Here is a 21412-nt window from a genome sequence, read left to right on the forward strand (position 1 = left end):
AGGCTTATATTGTGATTTAGACCAAGAATGTTAATTTTTCTATTAGTCACTAGTTGAGTTTTCGTGTGGAACAACATTATATTGATGCTCTCAGCACAAAGATGATATCATTACAAAATGGAAACTTAGCCACATTTACCTTAATACCTGGCACTCCTGGTTTCCCTTGTGACCCTTGTTCACCCTTGCCACCCTGTGAATATAATGATTTTGACAGGTTGATGAAGAAATCTTTGAAGTCACTTGGGAAGAGAACCACCACAGTTAACTTACAAGAAAAAAAAATACCTGTCATACTGTGGCTGAAACTAGGCAGAAATTTGAAGGTTTTGAATTCTGAACTGTAAGTAGTTCTACTTCCCCCACATATAATAAGGCTGAACAGTGACACAATTAATTTTAACATGGTTGTGGAGCTAGGTCCTTTTGGAAGTCTCCAACAGCAAAAAATATAACAAAATGATGAGAACTGAGTGGAAGTGGTGTGAATATGTGTGACTGAGTATATTTGTGTGTGAGAGAATGATGAATGAATAGCCAAAGTTCACACATTAATTAATAAAAGGCTCACACGCTGTGAGAGGCAGCAAGCCCCATGCCATGACCCAAAGTCATGTGGTTTCCTAGTCCCACCCACTATCCAGTTCTGTGGGAGTTTGAGGCTCACAAGGGATATAGGCAATGTCATGTTAAACTAGCCAACTAAACAGTAAATAGAACTGTTTTGTTTTAATTCTGGGGATTTCTCTTATGTGTTGGTAATTCATTATTTGTAGTCTTTTGTTTTAAAAAGTTATTAACTCTTCTTTTCAAAAAGAATAGGAAGGAGGGGAAAATAAGAGGACAGAGAATATCAGGATCTTGAAGAGCTCAAAGAGCTACCTGGTGGCTGAAACATTCTCTTCCTCAGCAGGGAGCCAGACAAAACTGAAGCCTTATATAGGTCGACAAGGCCTGGAATGTGGTAGATGCTGTCTGTCTACCTGGAGGAACTGCCTATAGGTTAATGGGCCCTTGCCTCATTTTTCAGTCCTTGACAACTATGAGGCTAGGGAGACAAAAGTACTACAGAGAATTTATCATCTGAGCAGATGATGATGGCAGGGTTTTGTCTTCTGATCAGAAGGACCTCTAAAATGTACTTGGTGGTTCTTCCCCTGAGGAAACAGCCTGAATGTTGTTCTCATCAGAATTTTCCGCCATGTCATCATTCCTGGGTCATCATGGCCAGTAGTGGCTAGCAAGGTGGGGCTGCTCACCTGGCTTCCCAACACCGAGTGTCACTGCCAGTTATGGAGACAGGCAACTGAGGTGATGGGGAGCTCAGAAGAATGTAATCAAAGTGGTTGAACCAATCAGTTGCCTCCCTGTCACCTCTCCTCTAGTGCTCTCTGTAACTGGCAGCAAAGCTCAGCACTGGGAAGCCAGGTGAGCAATGGCATGCCAACCATCCCACCAACTGCTACTGGTCATGGAAAAGAACATAGATGCTGATTTGGGAAAACCACAGACGGCCCAGGAGCTGATACCCTGATCAGACAGGCTTCCCTGTGCAGATTGTGTCAGCTGGGATGTACATGATTAATATGTGGACATCTGGAGGCAGCAGCAAGGAGTCATGTGACCTCAAGGGTACGGCAAGAAGTGAGGCCTCACAACCCCTTTTCATGCATGGAGCCCTTCATGCAAATGTCGCCATGTTTTCCAGAACTTTGTTCCCAAAGACTAAGCTCAATATGCTTACACAGCATACAGAGCTCCTTATATGTTTTAATTCCCTCCCACTTTCTTAAAATTGATGTCTGCAAAAGCTAAAATCACAAGGCATTAAACATTCAGCCTAGAGGCATACAGCATACCTTCGGCCCAGGCCCTCCAGGTAAACCCAATGATCCTTCAGGTCCAGGAAGACCCTAAGAAACAGAAATAAAAGTCTCCAGTAAATAATCAGAGGGAGAGCCTACCCAGTCATATCTTAATAGATATGCAGGCTGTGTCTTGATCTTAAAATTTAGGGACAGAATTAAACATATACTATATAGAATCATAGAATTGTAGAGGCAGAATAGAGTGGTGCTACTACATCCCTTGACTGGAACACTTGGCTTCTGCTGATGCAGCCTAGAACAGTGTTAGCTTTTTTAGCTGCTGCATCACACTGTTGACTAGTGTTAAGCTTGTGGTCCACTAAGACCCCTAGGTCTTTTCCACATGTACCGGTACTACTAGTAAGCCAGGTGTCCCTCATCTTATATTTGTGCAGCTGGTTCTTTCTGCCTAAATGCAGGATCTAACATTTGCCCCTACTGTATTTCATTCTGTTAGTTTGGCCCCAGTTCTGCAATCTGTTAAGGCCATTTTGAATCTCGATTCTATCTTCTACCCCTCCCAGTTTGTTGTCATCTGCAAATTTGATGCACATCATCTCAATTCCTTCATTCAAGCTGTTTATAAAGACACTGAACAACAATGAGCCCAGGGCAGAACCCTGCAGCACCCTACTTGTCCCTTTTTTCCAGGATGATGAGGAACCATTAGTAAGCACACTCTGGGTTCGGTCAGTCAACCATCTAGAAATCCACCTAACTGTTACCTCATACAGCTCACATTTTACCCACTTACTCGCAAGCATATCATGGGGGATTTTGTCAAAAGCCTCACAGAAATCAGCATACACTACATCCACAGCATTCCCCTAATCCAACAAGTTTGTAACTCTTATCGAAAAAAGAAATGAGTTTTGTCTCACATGACTTGTTTTTGAGGGGAGAAGACCCAGGTAACTTCAGACTGTTCAATTATTTGTTCCAGAACCTTTCCTGGTATTAATGTCAAGCTGTCTGGTCTGAAGTTACCTGGGTCTTCTCCCCCCCCCCTTTTTTTTTTTAAAAAAAAGATGGATACAACATGTGGCCACCTCCAGTCTGCAGGGACCTCTCAAAGATTATAGAAAGAGGCTCTGAGATTACATCTGCAAGCTCCTTTAGTATCTTTGGGTGCAGCTCATAAACCCCTGGAGATATGAGTTCGTTTAAAGTAGCTAGGTGTTCCTTTGCCACCTCTTTTGCTATCTTGGGCTGCAGCTCCCTCCTTGCATCATTTATTCTGTTATCCCCAGGCTGGGCACTGCTTTCCTCTTGGGTCAAGACAGTGGCTAAGTAGGGGTTGAGCACTTCTGCCTTCTATCACACAACTGAAGTACAAGGAATTGAAATAAGGATCTCCCTGTGAGTTTTACGAGGTCATGAGAGGTAGCTCTCTATACTTTTTAAAGAGAAAATTCTACTTTACTAAAAACCTTTTACTTGCGGAGTATGTGGAAACCTTACATATGAAATCTTAAGTGATGAAACAACAATTTAATAAATAAGATAAAATGTATTAAATTGTTGTTTCATCACTTAATAGATTTCATATGCAAGGCTTCCACTTCAGTAAAAACAAAATAATTTAGCCATCACTGCTTCCTTTTCCAATCTTGTGGCAGATAAATCAATAAATTATTGAAACTGGCAACCATAATGAGGATAATTGTTACTTAATAATAATTTATTACTGAATTTCCCTAATGTATTACATATAAACTGTCAACAGGATTTCCATCTGTTCTTTTCTGGAACAAACTGTGTGACTAATAGAAGGAAAAACCAAGTCTATATTTTGGTCAATATTCCTTTGTGGCACTCACAATATTCAAATATTCCATGCATTGAGAGTACATCTATGTTTAAAAGGGAAATAGAGACAGAATAAAATGGGAATAAACTGGTAATTAAATGAAATGGTTCGGTAATTAAATTGGTAATAAAAATAGTAATGAATCCTCCAGGAAATGAATCCCACAAAATTATAGGAACCAGAATAGCTGTCAGTTATGACATTAGGAAAATAGAAATTATATTGGAACAAAACAGCACAGGGCAGATCTAAACCTGGAACACAGGCAATGCAAAGCTTTCAGACAGCAATTACTAACAATAATAAAACAATATAAAACTTGTGGGATATTTAAGGTCCATGTTGCATGCCACCCCGATCTCCAAGCAGTGTGAGGTTCCAGGGATTGTTTCCAGGAGCTTGCCCAGGGTTTGTGTTTCCTTTGGGAATGAGGCATGGCAGAGTATCTCTATGATATTTGGTTTATTTATGCATTAATACAACCTGAGCCTGCGATGGAGGGGTTCACAGCATCAACCCTCCAAAAGGGTGTTGTTTCTCCCACTGCCACAGCCTTGGATTCAAACAAACATCAAACATTGCTCTCTGACTCTTAATCCAGTTTACTGCCTTTTCGCTGGCTCACATCACTGCTACTTTCAATTTTGCAACTGACTTCATCTGTTGAGGAAAGGGCCCCCACCTATCTCCCTTCTTGCACCAAGCCCCTTAATCCCCCATCACCTCACCAGGAAGCTAGCTTGGCTATTTCCCAGAATTAGAAGTCTTGATTAGCTTTTGGATCCAGAGATTAGAGGGGTCTGCCACCCTCCACCAACTCATAACAGCCTACATACATGACAGCAACGTTATTTACTACTGAAAACTGTTCCTATTTTTCTCCAGGAAAATAAAGGTTGACAGGCAAGTTGCTGCAACATGCAAGGGCAATGTTGTATGGAAAGAGTTGCAGGATGGATGGATGGATGGATGGATGGACGGATAAATTTGCAAGCCTTAGGTTGTTTCTCATAGCTTTCCACACTTGTGAGCAGAATTTAATTCCAATCCACGTGTGAACTAATTTTGTCATTCTGATGCAAAGTTCCTGTTTGTGCTCCAGAGCACACACAAGAGCCTACACTCCATTTGGCTTCCTTATTGGCTTGGGTGCAGAGTTAATGCTAGCAACCTAAGTACATGAGGAGATTAGGAGCATGCCACAAGCTCACAAGCTTGGTCTCCTGCTCCTCTTCTTTCATGAATTTTCTCCTCCTTACATCTACACCAGTGACAACCCACAATTACCTTTTAAAACTAAAGGATATAAACTAGACAGCATCCCCGGTGAGAGCTAGAAGCAGTGGAAATATAATGCACAACAATATAACTCTAAGCAAAGAAGACTTGGAGTGATTTTCAAGCGGAAGAGAGAACATATAAACACACACATAGCACGCTTCCCAGCTCCATCTGCTGACCAAAGCTGGGAGATGGCCAGCAAGATGTCTGCGCCAGGCCACTGTCTCCAATACTCGCAACAGCAATCTCTTAGTGCCATATTATATATATCAAGGTTTCAGCTGATTAAGTCTCTCGTATGAGTAATTCAAACAGAAGTCATATTCACAAGTTGTAAAGCTGACTAAAGCTCCAGCTCCTCCAAAACCATCTCCACCAACAAAATGAAAGATGCACCACTTGCCATCAGTTCTGAACTACACTGATGAGGCCTAGCATCTGCTGAAAATTAATACCATCCACTCTGGAAAAGAGATCATTTGTGGAAGTTATTACCAGATCAGAACAGAGGCGCCTCGTAGTTATAAAAGAGCTTAATAAACTGGAAACAATCGCTTTCAAGTTCCCAAATAAATGGGTGACATTTGTCCTCTTGAAAGCTCACACGCAAGCCTTTCAAAGGATCTTTGGGATACCAGACAGCTTCCCCTTTTTAGGGGAAGTTTACACACAATACTCACCGTAAATGTAATACAATTCAGAATGGTGTGCTTACAGTATTGACCTAAAGTTTCTAATTCTTGAGGCTTGATTTAGTGCAGTTATATTCAATGGACTGTAACACTTGCCTTTTTTTAAAACAAACTGAATATTGTTTGTATTTTCTGTAGTAATAATAGGATCAACAAAGTGGATTTGATTATCAAGTCTATACTGTACATTTGTCCCATTTGCTTAATTCAGCCTTCTGAATTTATTGATTCCATAATTCTATTTTTTAATTTAAAAAAACTGTTAAAATACAATACCACAGACATACAGGTGTCCCTGGTGATCCTTTAGTTCCTTCATGTCCTGGTGGTCCAATTTCACCCTAAAATGCAAGAACAAATTTCAAATAAATTCAGTATTTGTAATATGAATTCCAAAGAATACCCCATTTTACATCTACACCAGGGACAACCCACGATTACCTTTTAAAACTAAAGGATATAAACTAGACTGCATCCCTGGTAAGAGCTAGAATTCGGCATAGTGCTGAATTCAGCATAGTGCTAAGGAGATTGTTATATCAGCACAATCTCTCCTCCCCCCAACACCTCGCCTGCTGTTTCAGGGATCTCGCCCTCCCCATCCATTCCATGGACAGATGTCTTCCATCAGTGAAAGGGGCATCAGTGGACCCCACCCAAAGAGTTTAAGCAGTCAGTGTGTGTGTGTGTGTGTATAAAGTGCTGTATTATAATTTTATATCTTTATGAATACCTTTTCTCCCTTTATTCCTTGAACTCCCGGGATCCCAGGCATTCCCTTGAAAAGAAGTTGAAATGTTTTGAAAGTTAATGAAACAACATTATTTAAGGTTGCCACTTCGGGCTGCTTACACACTTACTGTGCAGGGTTCCCATAGATACGGGTATGGAAACAGGCAAGCACGCACCTTCCCATCATGCATATGAGGCAACATGAGGTGCAAGATACATTTGTGTGTGTTTGCACCCCAAAATTTGCTTAGTACATCACAATTTTCAAGCAGAAAAATCACACTTGATCATAAACATGTGCATCCTGACAACTTTGCACATTGCTCCTTATGATGAGAAGGCAGGGTACACACTCACTCAGTGAATTGACAAGATTCTTGAACTGTGTACATATGAACCAGCCCAGAATGACTGACAATGCATATAGCATACAGCATTTGAAATCTCTAATTTCTGCATCACCAACTACAGGTGTATTAATATTCTTGCCTAGACTTTACTTTGCTTCTAACCTATCAAGTTATACCACCCACTTTAAAATTGGTTCAGTCCTTTGGCATTAAATATCACTTCTATCAAATGCTATATTGGATTTTATTTTATGAATGTTTTATCTCTGTGTAAAAATTGTTGCTGCACCAATATGGCGTTTTGTTTGTTTTCTTGGTTTCAGAAAGCCCGCTACCAGTGAGCTTCTTTTTTTTTGTTGTATGAAACTTCCTTTTCATTTTGTGAAATACTGGCCTGGAGGAGAATATATTTTTTTAAAAAAAAATAATCTAAAAAGCAGCTGGTTTATCTGAAGCTCCAGTTGTGGCGAGGTTAGTCATCTTTTACTTTTCTATTTGGAAAATTTCTGAGAAACAAGACAGTTATTCCTGTCTTGCTCCTGTGAGGATTTTCATTTTTATTCCCATTTCCCACCCCCACTGTAGCTGGGGGTTGGGTTGTGACCCTTGCCTCCTACACCAAAGAACACTGGCAGGGGAATACTAAGAAAAGTACTCCGTGTCTCTACTACCTGATTATAATGCTTCTTTTTGGTTTGGCAATATTGCCCTGAACTATCTCCCAACACTATTTCTAGTGACTCATTCAAATGGCCACCAGGACACATGGCAGCTACCATAATTTGGATCAGGCCACAAGTGAGCCGGTCACATGGCTTGATCTATATCTCCTTGCAGACACAGATAAGTATGTGACCTGGCGTGTAGCACTCTTTGCAACTGCCACTAGGAAAATTAGAGCAAATTATATAGCCAAGGTAGACAGCAACTGTAAAGGAGATGAATCTATTTGACCCTATCTACATCAAGCTATATTCTATCTTTATCACCAAACTCCGAATATAATTGTACATTGTATTAATTAATATTATTTTTTAATATATTAGCGGCCATGTGATAATTTTAGCCTATACATTTTATTGTTTAATGTCTTAACCTGTATATTAAGGTACTTTTATAGCTCTGTTTAGAGTAGGTAACGTCTTGATAATATAAACGTTTTAAGTTTTTTGCATCAATCCAGTATATTTTCTTTTAATTGTTGAATGATTCTGTGTACATTGCGGCAGCCTTTGGCTATGTGCAATAAAACTGACTGACTGACAAGCGGAAGCTGCCATCATTACAGCAAAGCCCTGTTGAAATGACAACACGCAAAACTGATCCTGCTTGTTGTGAACATGTCACGTGACCTGCTTGCCAAAAATTGTCCTGTACTGGAAGGGCACATGTTGTTCATATGACCTGGACATAGCCTATCCTATTAGGTAGTGATTATAAAAACACTGAGGGAAATGGCTTTCGAAATGTCTGTAATTTTAAGCACACTGAAGAGGGAGCAAGCCTCACTGACCTCAGCAGCAACAAGCACTGTATTCAGAAGTTAGTAGCAAGACCTAACAGGATTGGAATGACGCTACTAGTGAGAGTTTTGACATTTGGCTATGGAATAACATGAGCAAAGACCTACACCGTCAACAGCACAACTTTCGGGGGGGGGTGATTCAAATATCTGTATTGTTATATATTGGCAACATGGATAGATTGCTACAAGCATTGAGAATTGTTTCTAGAGCAAATTTGCAAAGCATTTCCCAGTTTCTATTGTGTTGACCCTCATAACCCTGTGAGGTAGGTCACTACTGTGTCTATTGTATGGATGGGAAACTAAACCAGAGTGATTAACATACACATACCTTGGTGCTGAGTTGTGGACTTTTCAACATGTCAAGTAATATATATGAAGGTTCAATCTGGAATGGCAAACTGGTTCTTTGAACAGGCTATCCTTTCTGGACTGGACCCAAATGCAAAAGGCAACATTTGACCTAACCAGCCCATCAGCAGGAGCCCTGTGCATGGACTTCTGGCTCATCCCCCCCCCCCAAAAAAATTGGCTTTTTGAGAGCACCCCCCAGAACATTGTGCGGGGGAGGAGAGCTATCATTCCGTCTGGCAAGCTAGAATGTTTGCACAGGTGTAACGAATGGAACAGTGCAACACTGAATTCCACCCGAAATGTTGCAGGCTAAATATAAACAAACAAACAAACAAACCAATTACTGCAGAGAGATGCTGCAAAGCATTATATGAAACTATGAGTTCAAAATATAAATTGAAGCTGGGAACTCCAGCAATTCAAGAAATCTCGGTGTGGTGCAGAATTTCTTGATGTTGACTCTTCCAAATACAATAGCAACTGGGCTTCATGCCCATGAATTGAGCTAAGTAAGGTGAAAACACATTTTGTCTAGCTGCCTTTGCCAGGGAAAGAAAAGAAAACTAAAATGCGCTTCAGAGCAAAGTAAAAAGTAAAAAGTAAACAAAAATCAACAAAAGCCATGTGGCACATTAAAGGCTAACAAATTGTATTATGGAACAAGCTTTCATGGACTAGAGTCCACTTCATCAGTTGTAGGAACGTGGTGGTAAGATTGGGGGGGGGGGTATGGTAAGCAAACATAGAATCAATGCTACAGCAATTATTCTTACAGAGAGCATGACTTATACAGGACAAATAAACTTGACCAACAACAGTACATCAACAGGCCCATCTGCATGTTATACTGAAGGGCCCAGGACTCTCCACCCCCCCCCCCCATTGTACATTTTTTAATTTATACTTTTCGTCAACAAAATATATCCTGCCTTTCAGCCCTCCATGGGGAGCACCTCATAACCAAGTTAAAAAATGTAACACAATGTGAAAATAATAAACAGAAACAGAACTTTAAACCAAAAACAACTAAAAATAACTAACAGTAGCACTGGGTGAATATCTTAAACCAACCCAAGGCTTGGCAAAAATGAAAAACAAGTTCTTAACAGAATCTCAAAAAGCCAATCAGGACCTGCTGAGGTAAGGACAACAGTGGACAGTGGGGTGGAACTGTGCTGCCCATCTGACTGTCTTCTGGCTAATTCACTGCAGCATACCAGGCAGAGGGAAGAGGCAATGGCAAGGCTGGCACAGTGCAAAACTGCCAATCGAGCCAACTCAGTGCTCCTGCCAGATGCAGCAATGACTGTGCCAGAGGGAGGTCAGGAGAGCAGCACAGCTCCACCATGCCATCTGCTCCTGGGCAAGAAGATCCACAATCTGGGTTCCACAACCCAAAATTCCCTGTTCTGCATTTCAAGAGGCCAGGTTTCTGGTGTCAAAGGAGCAGGCAGGGTCTTGGCAGGCTCATGAGGAAAAAGGAGTTCCTTCAAAAAAAGCTTGGACTCAAACCAGAGCATTAGATTTAAAAGCCAGTGCCATGAACTGAATTTACAAATTATCTGGTAGCCAGTGAAGACTGAACAAACCGAAGTGAGATGTTCTAAAAAATGAGGCCCAGGCAACACTTTGTAAATTAATCCATAAGTATTTTCTGGCTGATTCACCACTACATGGACAAAAAGAGCAACAACAGAGATTTTTCATTTTCTTAATTCAAGGTTTTTCATAGTTCCAACATTCTCCCAAAACTGATCCTGCCCCAATATCCTGTAATCCATGAACACCACAACATGGTATTAAACGTGACTTAAATTATTTTGTTTTTAGGTGGGGTCATAGCCCTAATTCATTCATTAGCTTTAGTTTTCTGAGGAATTATTCTAATTCTGAAAGCTGGTTTAGGATAAATGCGGGGTCACCAGCAGCAACAGCAAAATAGTGAAATTCACCTTCAAAAAGTGAGGTAGCACACACAAACACAACACACACACACCGAAACAAGTTGTCCTTTTTGAATTTTCTATGTAGTCCACTTCAAGGAAGTATCCAAGTGGAGAAGTAAATACATGAAGAGAATCACCAGGGACAATACCTCTGACCCCTCCATACCACTTTCATAATTCCAGTTTGTGGGGAGCTGGTTGTATCCATGGAAGATCCCAAAATGTGTAGGGATCTTCCATGGATACAACCAGCTCCCCGCCTGCCTATAGTTACGTATCTTCCATGATTCAGCAACTAACAAAGTTGCAAGGTGGAAGGGGGCAAAACCAACATGTTTGTTCCCACTGCCCTCCTCAATGTCCCCATTTGGATAATGCGCAAAGAAGGCTGATGCTGTTGGTACAAACATTTGTATGAAGAACAAGTGATGGAAGAATCAGTCATCATCTGGATGGATTTTATTAACAGGCCAGACACATTTACTTTTTCCTTCAAAATTAAATTTCCTAGTTACACAATATCTCTTCCTTGATACACAGAAGGCTGGCAGGAGAATAACCAGACTATGGAACATTTGGCAAGAAGATCAACAATGAAAGTTTCAAACATAGCATGAGCTCTCAAACTGTGGGGTGAGCCTTAAACGGGTTGTGAAAGACACTGAGAAAATGGGCAGAGAGATCCAGTGATGGACAGGATCCTGCAACAGGGGGCTCTTTCCTCCTCCCACCCTGCCTCCCACCTAAAACTGTGTAGGTTAAATGAATAATCCCTATGTAGTATTGGATATTTGACTGGCCATTATCAAATAATGAACCAATATTTTTAAAGCATGAACATTACAAGAACAAAATAAGCAAAGATACTTCAACCACCAACAGTTTTTATACTGATGTTATTTTTTAAAAAAAAATCAAATTAGCAGCTACTGTGAAACGATGAAACCATGTTTCAAAAAAATCAGAATGAATTACTAAAATGTTAGGTAAATGTTTCTGTAAATACAGTGTACTCAATAGCTACTCTATTTGACTTTTATTGAGGAACATCCAGGTCAGCCTATAGTTACAACTGTTTATTTTAAAGAAGAACTTTAAACAGAAATAAAACTAGGGATAACAATTATTTAAATAAATAGAAGTCAGATTCAAAACAGTATGGGTGGCCCTTGCTGGTGTGACCTTTCCAATGGTGACTGTTTCTGTGCTTGTTTGTGGAGATGCCTGAGGTAAAAGCAAAACCCCAGTAGAAGAACCTTTGCCATGCTGTCGTGCTTGGTATGGCACCACCAGCCACAGTTCCTGGACACAAACTAGTCTCACTCCTGCCCTTGATAACTAATGACACCATAGAGATGCTTGTCAAAGCTAGTCCACCACCACCTACACATAGTATTCTTGGCTTCATGGAATTCTTGACAGTGGGTGGCCATAGCCAAATTATATTTGACAGGTCAACTGACTGGTGTGCCAACTCTACCCATAGTAAAGGATCCTCATTGATCTATATTGTAGTTGTTGAAATTATTGGTACCTAATAATTTTAGGAGCAGGTCAGAAATGTCTTGTCCTGTTCCTCTTCTAATATCAGTGTTTGATCAGTGTCCTAAATCCACAGATTTGTGCGTGCATGTGGCACATGGGCTGCCTGTGGGAATTTGAGAAATAGCTCTATTGGAGGCCTGACAAAGGTTGTCTTAGAGAGGGGATTATCTCCTGAAGGGAGTTTCAAATGGGCACTAGCAAGGCGTTCTGGCATTTGTTCTGAAGCCAATATGGCGCCCCTCCAGATGGTCAGAAACTACAACCACTGCCTGCATTGGTTGTGGCAGATTGTAGTCCAACATCTGGAGGTCACCAAGTTGACCATCTCTGATAAGGGCAAATAAGATGGGAAGAAGGCAGAATGAAGCAAGCCCTTGAAATGAGCAGAAGAAATGCTGCATCCTATTATCACCTATGGGAATTAGGCTTTATCCTAAGTTTTTTTGGCAGAGCAGCCCCAGTTAGAGAGGTATCTGGATCAAGCTTCTCTGAATTCAGCCACTTTCCTATGACTCACCAATAAATGACACATCTGGAATATCTCGGTGAATCTCCGAAACAAGCATAGTAAAGTTAATGATTAATATATGGAACATTGAGAAATGCCCTGCACAATTTAGAGGCTGCTAAAATAAAAGTAGTTTCCCATCAGCCTTGTTTTCCTATTCAAATATCACTTACCAGCAGCTGCAAAGGCTACTTAATGTCTGTTCAACCCCAGAAGGGCCTACAAAATTGGGTTTTTCCTTTGCTTTCCGGGTATAGTTTACTCTCTTTCCTAACTTGCATTCATTTTAAGTGACAGGGCTGGCTTGGGCTCAAAGGAAGATGTTCGAGAAAGGCATTCAGAACCCCTTTTAAAAGTTTGCTCCACACTTAAACCATCTTGAGTTCTGGAATTGTTTTAGAAAGCCACTAAACGAATTCTTTACATGCAACACACAGATTCATAGCCCAAGTAAGTTAACAGCCAATGTACTGTATGCGGTTGATTGGAAAGGCAGACATTACCTTAATTGTCAGGGTAATATTTCTGGGTGATCAAAAGATCAGGCCTATCTTTTAAGGCCTTGCCACAAAACTTGTTAAATTCAATCTGTGTCATTAAAAAATACAAAATTTGCAAGGGTTGCATTAACTGAAATGATAAGGAATGCCTGTCTCTAATCAAACGCTAATACAAAACAGATTTTTTCATGCAATTGTTAAACCACCAAGGGAAACAGGATCTTTGGAAGCACTACAAATGGGAAAAGTGCCACTCTCTGGGAGTGTTAGAATAAATTGTATGGAATAATTCATGATTCACTGGCTTAAGGGGAAAATAGCCATTGGGGAAGTCCTTTGTAGAATTAACCCTATTCAACAGGACACACATCTCCAATATATCTTTCTTTTCTCTGTACAGAAGTTTTCTGCAAGAGCAACAGGGATAAACACTACTTTTAAACAGAAACTCAAACGTGCCATTTTATGTATCTGATCTCTGTTCAAAAACTTAAGAGTCTTCGGAGAAAATAAATATCCTTAAAATCTTTCCTTGACTAGTACTCAGATCACCATATCTGCTCTTGTTGTTAGCTATATCTTAACACCAATCCCTCCACCTGCTATCACTGCTATTGATGACATGTCTAGTCTTACTTGATTCTCTTCTGCATTGGCAGAATTATCGATTTAAAAAACTTGGGCACAGTCCAACCAATGGCACAGCAATCTTAGCATTGTATCCAATGGAATTCCATTCGCACTGCTGGACTTCCTCTTCCTCTCCTACCCTCATGCCCTCCCTATAAGCGCCCCCTCAAACATCTGCTTTGGATGATTGGGGGACACATTGGAGCAGATTCACGGAGAGTGGAGGGTACAGCAGACAGGAAAGCCCCATTCATGAGTGGAACAAGATACTGGATTCAGTCCTGAAGAGTTACCCTCAGGTACATGCTTTTAATTCCACCATATGGCTTTAAATGTGGCTACCATTAGCCACACTGTGCTGTCTGCAATTATGAGCAGATTTGTGCATAGGAAAGAGAGGCATATAGTGTTTGGTGGAGGCTTCGTCCTTCAGTGCGTGCATACATGCATGCACATACACAAAATTGCAATTTATGCCCCACACAGGAGTAGGAGGACTACTGAGAAAAACATAAAGAGAAGCTAAAGTAATGGGAAAGGCAAGAGAGAAGATTGAAGGAAGGATGCAGAATAGGAGCAAGTGAAGTTAGGGTAGGCTTGAGGGAAAAGACAAAGGAGGCAGAAACTGAGACAAGATAGAAGTAGCTGGAAAGCATTCCAAAGAAACCATGCAGTGCTTTGGCTGAGTGGGCTTCTATTCCTCATTTATGGCTAGACTGCATCATTCTTAAACATCTTATGCATGTGGAAACAACTAAGAACGTAAAAGAAAAGAGAAGAAAGTCAAGTAAAATTATGCAATGCCTGGCTATATAAAACATTTGACTACAGTAAAACCTTGATCATCACAAATAGAATTAGAAGTGCATTCAAAAAGGAAATTAAGTGAGAAGAAACCAGATTTTAAAAGAAACCCACAGCATGCATTACGTATTTTTAAAATATAAAATCGTGTAAAAAAGTTATATTCTCTTTCATCTCCATTTGCTTCCTGAAAACCAGACACAGCACCTTTTCTCTCTCCCTTTCTTTCTCTTCCTATAAATTATTCCAGTGCATAGGAAGTTCAGAGCTACATATATGTTGTAAAACAAATTCCTTGCCAAAAGAATTACAAAATACATTCCTAGTGTAACGGAATAACTAAGCACAATCCATGAGGTTAGGACCTCCCAACTCTCTGTTGAATTAATAGCCATTAGGTTTGTCTGAAAAATGAAAACAATAATCATTCCAACATGATCACAGCTAATATTGTTTAAGTATTTGTTGCAATCATCCTTTAAAATTTTAAAAAAACAACAACAACTGCTCATCAAGCCTATAGTCTGGGTCTGGGCAAATATCAAGGAATTAACTTCCCAAAAGGCTGCACTCACTGAGGAAAAAGGATTCACTATTCAGGCATTATTGCCTGAACCCATGTTGAGAGACCCAATGCATGCTGGTTCCACCCATATGCATTCATTTGTAGAGCAGGAAGGTTTGAATAGGGAATCTAGGTGCATTCAGCTGAATACCATCTAGACTTCCCTTCATGATTTGGAACCCTGGGTGGTTGGAGCATAACCAAAAAAGTTGGAGATTGGACTCTCTGCACAAGTCCATGCAAAAATGCATGAACAGTGTTACAGTGAACATGCAAAAAGATACCCACGTTGCTCCTCTACAGAACTCCTCCAAGGGGTATATCAATCCTAGAAAGCTACCATGGGATACAATTTTCTCAAGGAATTCACAGTAACTCAAGGTAGTGAAACATCGCCTGCTACTTTTAAGCATCTATGTAGAGTAGCCCTACTTTATTGAGGACAGCTGGAATGATATAAGGATGGATGTCTCTTCTTTTTAACATCTGCCACCCTTTCTAAATAGAATTTATGAGGTTCCCAATCCAGAACAAGTGCTGCACCCATTCTGGCTTCAGTTGAATGAGATGACTAGACTCAATGACAAGCTGTAATCAGTCTTGTCTTAATACAGTAATGTCTTTGGCTAACACTGAACAGCTGAAATTACCGGTAATGAATATTTTACGTATTAGGAATTATGTGAGGGTTTGTGTTGTTTTAAAAAAAAGCTCATCGATTCATGGGAAAACAAGAATTGAGTTATCAATGAACATACATGAAACTGAAATGGATCAGAAATAGACAATCTGTCCATTTCTAACTATATGCAAAGCATATTTCCCTAGAGAAACTCTCAGCAGATCAAGTGATTAATGGACTGAATGTATCATGGAATATCCCGTGGGCCTCAAAATTCCAAAGTCTGCCTCTGGATATATTTTGAGGTTTGCTTTATTAAAAAATATAATGTGTGACCCACTCAAATGCATATCTTTGGTTGTTGGGCTTTACCATCATATTCCGGAACACAAATTTCTGTCCAGATCACACACATCACTGTTTCTCAGATTACCAAAATATTTAGTCTTTTACCATCAGGCATAATAATGAACAAATCACAGGCCCAGTTCAGACATAATGGAAAACAATGGTTAGGTCCAGGCTTGTTCTCATTAACCACAGTTCAGTTTTAGATGTCACAGAGAACTGTGGAAATGAAAGCCTCTGGTCTCCGCCTTGCATGCATCCAAGAGGAGGAATGCACATTCATGTAGTGAGAAACCATGGTTTCCACTTACATCAGAAATTGTATTTCAATGCATCTGTTATTTTGCAAGTTCAAGAAAGAAGATCTGAGATTCACATGGCAACTTACCTACCTGGTTATATTTTTGGATTTATATTCTACCTTTTTACAGACTCGAAGGGGTAGTGGATAATAAAACACAGACCTAAATTTTAAGAAGGACTTAAACAATTTGCTTCCAAATTTCACTGGCAGAAGAATAACGTTGTTTGTTTATAGGGAATACAAACACTGATTTTCCTGGCACCAAACATGGCTGAAGTCAGCGCAATGAACAAAAATGCAGACAGCGGTCCAGGCATGTTCCTCAAGCATCTCCTACTAGCAGAGATTTTGGACATGGAAAGGTATCATATGTTTCTACTGACCCAATTTTTATCCTCACTGTACACTAGTTTCAGACCACTGTAACTACATAATAATTTCTCTGATGTTCGCTCACAAGAATAACTGTAAATCTAAGTGTTTGAAACAACCTAACATTTAAACACATGTATCATTTTGAATTATAGGAGGAGTGGGCGATACAGTTAATTCAACTTTTTTGTTATATATTTAGTAGTCATTATCTAGGACACAGAGACTGCTGATCAGAAGATGCAAGTTCCAGTTCTCTTGCTCATCCAATGTTTATGCATCCTAGTAACTATGAGGTCACTCACATTGGCAGATCTTAATTTGAAGTGCAGCCTCAGAATTCCTTTTTCCCCAAGCGCAGGTGCACTCTGGTTATGTATGTCAGCAAGTGAATTCAGAGAACCACTTTCTCTTATCACTAGGGATGGGGGGTGGATTCAATTCAGTTCACATTTAAAGCTGAATCTATTGAATTTGTACTTTCCAGAATAATATGAGAAGAAGCCAAATACAGTCATTGCACAAAGATGCCTATATTAGCAAAAAGATCATAAAAAAATGAATTGCATTAGGAGAAATTGCTTGCAAAAATACAAAACTGCATAAAAATGTGCTTGTTAAAATAAATTCACACAAAAATGCTGGTGGGGATTTTAAAAAATATGTATTTTGGCAAATTGCTACCAAAATATGGAGAACTGAATTTAAGATTCGGAAAATGAGAAATGGAGAGAACCGAAAATGACAGATCCCTTCCACCTCTGCTCATCACACTGTGAGATCCTTACACTGAGGTCTACATAGAAATGCAATGCAAACCTCTGTTTATTTACTCAGAAGTAGGTCCCACTGTTCCCTGATTCTAAGCAGGTGTGTATGCCTGTGAACCACTATTTTGAGGAGGTCTGGTTCATGGGTAAGCCTGATCTACTCATTGGTATAATGGAGCAAACTGGACTCAAACTTCCTTGACACCAGACATCTAAAAACATATATTTCCAAGAAAAATGTTGAACCCCTGCAAAACTGTAACAAAATATCAGTGCAAAATATCTGAAGTATAAAACATTGGGGTGGACTTACAGGCTCTCCCCGTCTTCCTTCTAGTCCTGCAGAACCTGGCTGTCCGGCTTCTCCCTTAATATTGATGACAAAAAATCAGTTAAAATTAGTTCAAAATATTAACTGGTTAAAATGTTTGCCTTTCAGTGCAGGGCTTTATTTCATAAAAGGACATGTGCTTTCTTCAGCCAATATAGAGGAAATGAGCAAATTCTGCTGGAAAAATAATACATCACCATGAATAGCTATGACATTTCTTCCCACCACCCCAAGCTATTGTTTAGGTTATCCTCCTGCACTCATCTGAGTTGCAGACATTGCCCAAGATCCAAAGAGGTGTCTTCAGACTACTAGGTAAAGGTAAAGGGACCCCTGACCATTAGGTCCAGTCATGACCAACTCTGGGGTTGCGGCACTCATCTCGCTTTATTGGCCGAGGGAGCCGGTGTACAGCTTCTGGGTCATGTGGCCAGCATGACTAAGCCGCTTCTGGTGAACCAGAGCAGCACACAGAAACGCCATTTACCTTCCCGCCAGAGCGGTACCTATTTATCTACTTGCACTTTGACGTGCTTTTGAACTGCTAGGTTGGCAGGAGCAGGGACCAAACAACGGGACAAAGTCCTAGGCTCTGTGGTTTAACCCACAGCACCACCCGCATCCCTTAAATCCCTTCAGACTACTAGTCATATATTAAAGCTCCTCCCTACTACAGCCTCTCATCCTTCCCACCCTGAAGAGCTGCTCCTGAATGTCAGAATGGCATCCACTGCAGCCCAAGTGGCTGCTTTACTCAAATCTCAGAAACGCACATATGCAGACATGGTCCTTTAGATCTAAACCCTCATTATTCTTTGGAATTGTGACTGCACCAGTCACTATTTTTCTTTGAACACGAGAACGAAGGAAGAAGGTTGCCTTGCTCGTACTTCGACATATTTATTCAAATCTAAGCAAACTGATTTGAAAGGCTGACTTGGCAGCCTTGGCAGTAAAACTAACTCTGGGCATAATGCTGCCAAACTTCTTCTTTTTCTTTTTAGGGAACCTGTTAAAAGCCTGGCTGTCTTTCTGTCTGCTAGCTGTGATGGTTCATTAGCTGTGATGGTTCATACTGCAGACCCCTTAAGTCACTGATATCTATTGTAAGGGAGACTGGGGTACAGTGGTTAGGTTGTCGGTCAAGGGCTGAGGAGACCCATGCTCAAATCCCCACTCAGCAACAAAGCTGAGAGTGGATCAGTCACATCTCTCACACTAAACAAAACTGACAGGGTTGTGAGGATAAAACTGAATTGTGGATTGAATATAAGGAAAGTGTAGCCCCGGCTTGAATTACAAAATGAGATCCTTCCTTTGCAACCACAGCTTGAATCACCTCTGAACAAGAAGGGATGGTGCAAATTAACAGTGACTCCCTGGCAATTAAGAAACCAGGAGCCAGTCTCAGAAATGATGTGATCTGCCCTCACCCACCCCAAAGTAAATACACTCCTCCCACTTAAACCATGGTTAAGCACTGTCAGTGCCAACATTAAGGCTGTCCAGTTCCCCTTCACCCAGAATTCAAATCTGCAGTTTAAATTGCATTTCAGATACTACTGTGAGGGGAAATCCTAGCTAGCCTTAACCATGGTTAGCGCTGGTGCTGAATGACTAATTGCTTAGCTGTGGTTAAGGACTGGATGTGTTCTTCCTTCTGCAAGGGGAAGGAGCTGTGGAATGGGAGTGCATGATCTCAATCGTTGTTCATAATTTGTTAACTATAGTTACCAAAGAGCCATCATGATAAAAGTAGAGCACTGGTTATCATAAGAAGCATAGCAGTTATGGGGAAACTATAGGGAACATCTTGTGCAGGCTTGATTTAGCTATAGCTTTGAAACACGGCAACCATGATTCAGAGATTTGCAAATCATGCCTGATGTGGATCTGTCTGCAGTAAGAAGGGTGAGGCTGGCTGAATCTTTTTTTTTTTTTTTTTTTTTTTGGAGCATTTCTGGAATCAATGGAAAGAGACATGGGAGAAAAACTCACCCATTTCACAAAGAAGGGTTGCATTTTGGATCATTCCACAGAAGAGGATCCCCATGTGTGTGACCACACAGAGGCCAAATTGTAGAAAGGATGGGTTTGGTGTGCAGCAAAGCATTTCTTACTGTTTCCAAGAATAAATCTGTTTCTGAATTTTTCTAAGAAAATAAGGAAGGCTCCAGCAGAAATCTCCAAAGATGCTTGTAAAAATCCTCTGATTTTGATTACAATAAAGCCCAAAGTAAAGTGGTGTTTTATGGAGAGCAGATGTTCAAAGGCAAGCTGACAACATTTTACTCCAGCAGAAATAAGAGACTACTGCTTTTACAGCTTAAAGAAAATGAGCATCAAATTCTTCCTTTTCTGTATCTACCTGTTATCAAAGAGTGACTTGAGAATGTAATGCTTTTCAAACATAAAGACATACAGTTTTAAAAGAATGCACTGAGCCCACATCACCAGCAGGAAAAACCATTCAGATGACAATCCAATACATTCTCCCTATTCCCTCTATTTCTCATCTTCAGCTACTGGGTGCTGTTGGTTATGCAGCCAAACCAGCACCACCCATGAAGAGAAAGGATCCATGAGGACTGTACATGTGTTGAGTTAACAGGAACAGGGGTAACTACAAGAGCCTCTGCTGCAGCAACAAAGAAAGCTTTGGTACATGGGCGGCACCAATGGCAGCATTTAAAAGATAAATGAAATGCAAGTAACTGCATATGACTTCAGTCCTCCTTCTCACATACATTTCATTATTATTAGTTATTAATTACCTTCTACATAGGGACGCAGGTGGTGCTGTGGGTTAAACCACAGAGCCTAGGACTTGCTGATCAGAAGGTCGGCAGTTTGAATCCCCGTGACGGGGTGAGCTCCCGTTGCTCGGTCCCTGCTCCTGCCAACCTAGCAGTTCGAAAGCACGTCAAAGTGCAAATAGATAAATAGGTACCACTCCGGTGGGAAGGTAAACAGAGTTTCTGTGTGCTGCTCTGGTTCGCCAGAAGCAGCTTAGTCATGCTGGCCACATGACCCAGAAGCTGTATGCCAGCTCCCTCGGCCAATAAAGTGCGATGAGCACTGCAACACCAGAGTCGATCACGACTCAACCTAATGGTCAGGGGTCCCTTTACCTTTACCTTACCTTCCACATATATGTCTCAAGGCAATGTATGCAATATAAAAACAGCTTTAAAATAGTTTAAAAACAGCACAGATAATGTCTTCAATTGTTTCCAGGAAGTGCAGATAGAGGGTGCTTGTTGTAGCTTCACCAGAAAGTTCAGATAGTGAGTGCTTGTCATATCTTAACCAGAATGCTGTTCCACGAAACAGGGACAGCCACCCTGAAAATTTTCTGAGTTACTATGCAGTGGGGCCTCTGATCTCTTAGGAGCTAGCAGGGGAAGCTCTCCTGCAGAACACAGTGTCCTACTGTGTATTCAATGGATGAGGCGGCCTCTCAAGTAACCTGGTCCTGAGTTGTATTGCTCTTTGGTTAGGCTGCAGCTTCAACAGGGTAACCACTGAAACACAGGCATGCGCACACACCCTCAA

The 21412-nt window shown here is 40.7% G+C and overlaps 1 protein-coding gene across 1 annotated transcript in view; it reads right to left on the minus strand.

Moving 5' to 3' along the window:
- The window catches only part of COL21A1 (collagen type XXI alpha 1 chain), a 125161-nt gene that overhangs the window by 15312 nt on the left and 88437 nt on the right, over window positions 1-21412 (minus strand). The window contains exons 18-22 of the mRNA XM_081187097.1: window positions 17840-17893; window positions 6385-6429; window positions 5939-5992; window positions 1860-1913; window positions 140-193 (exon numbers count right to left, since the gene is read on the minus strand). Of these exons, the coding sequence (XP_081043223.1) occupies window positions 140-193; window positions 1860-1913; window positions 5939-5992; window positions 6385-6429; window positions 17840-17893 (261 nt within the window). The remainder of the gene's footprint in view (window positions 1-139; window positions 194-1859; window positions 1914-5938; window positions 5993-6384; window positions 6430-17839; window positions 17894-21412) is intronic.

The sequence above is a fragment of the Podarcis bocagei genome (assembly GCF_964188305.1).
Source record: "Podarcis bocagei genome assembly, chromosome: 3".
Classification (NCBI taxonomy): domain Eukaryota; kingdom Metazoa; phylum Chordata; class Lepidosauria; order Squamata; family Lacertidae; genus Podarcis; species Podarcis bocagei.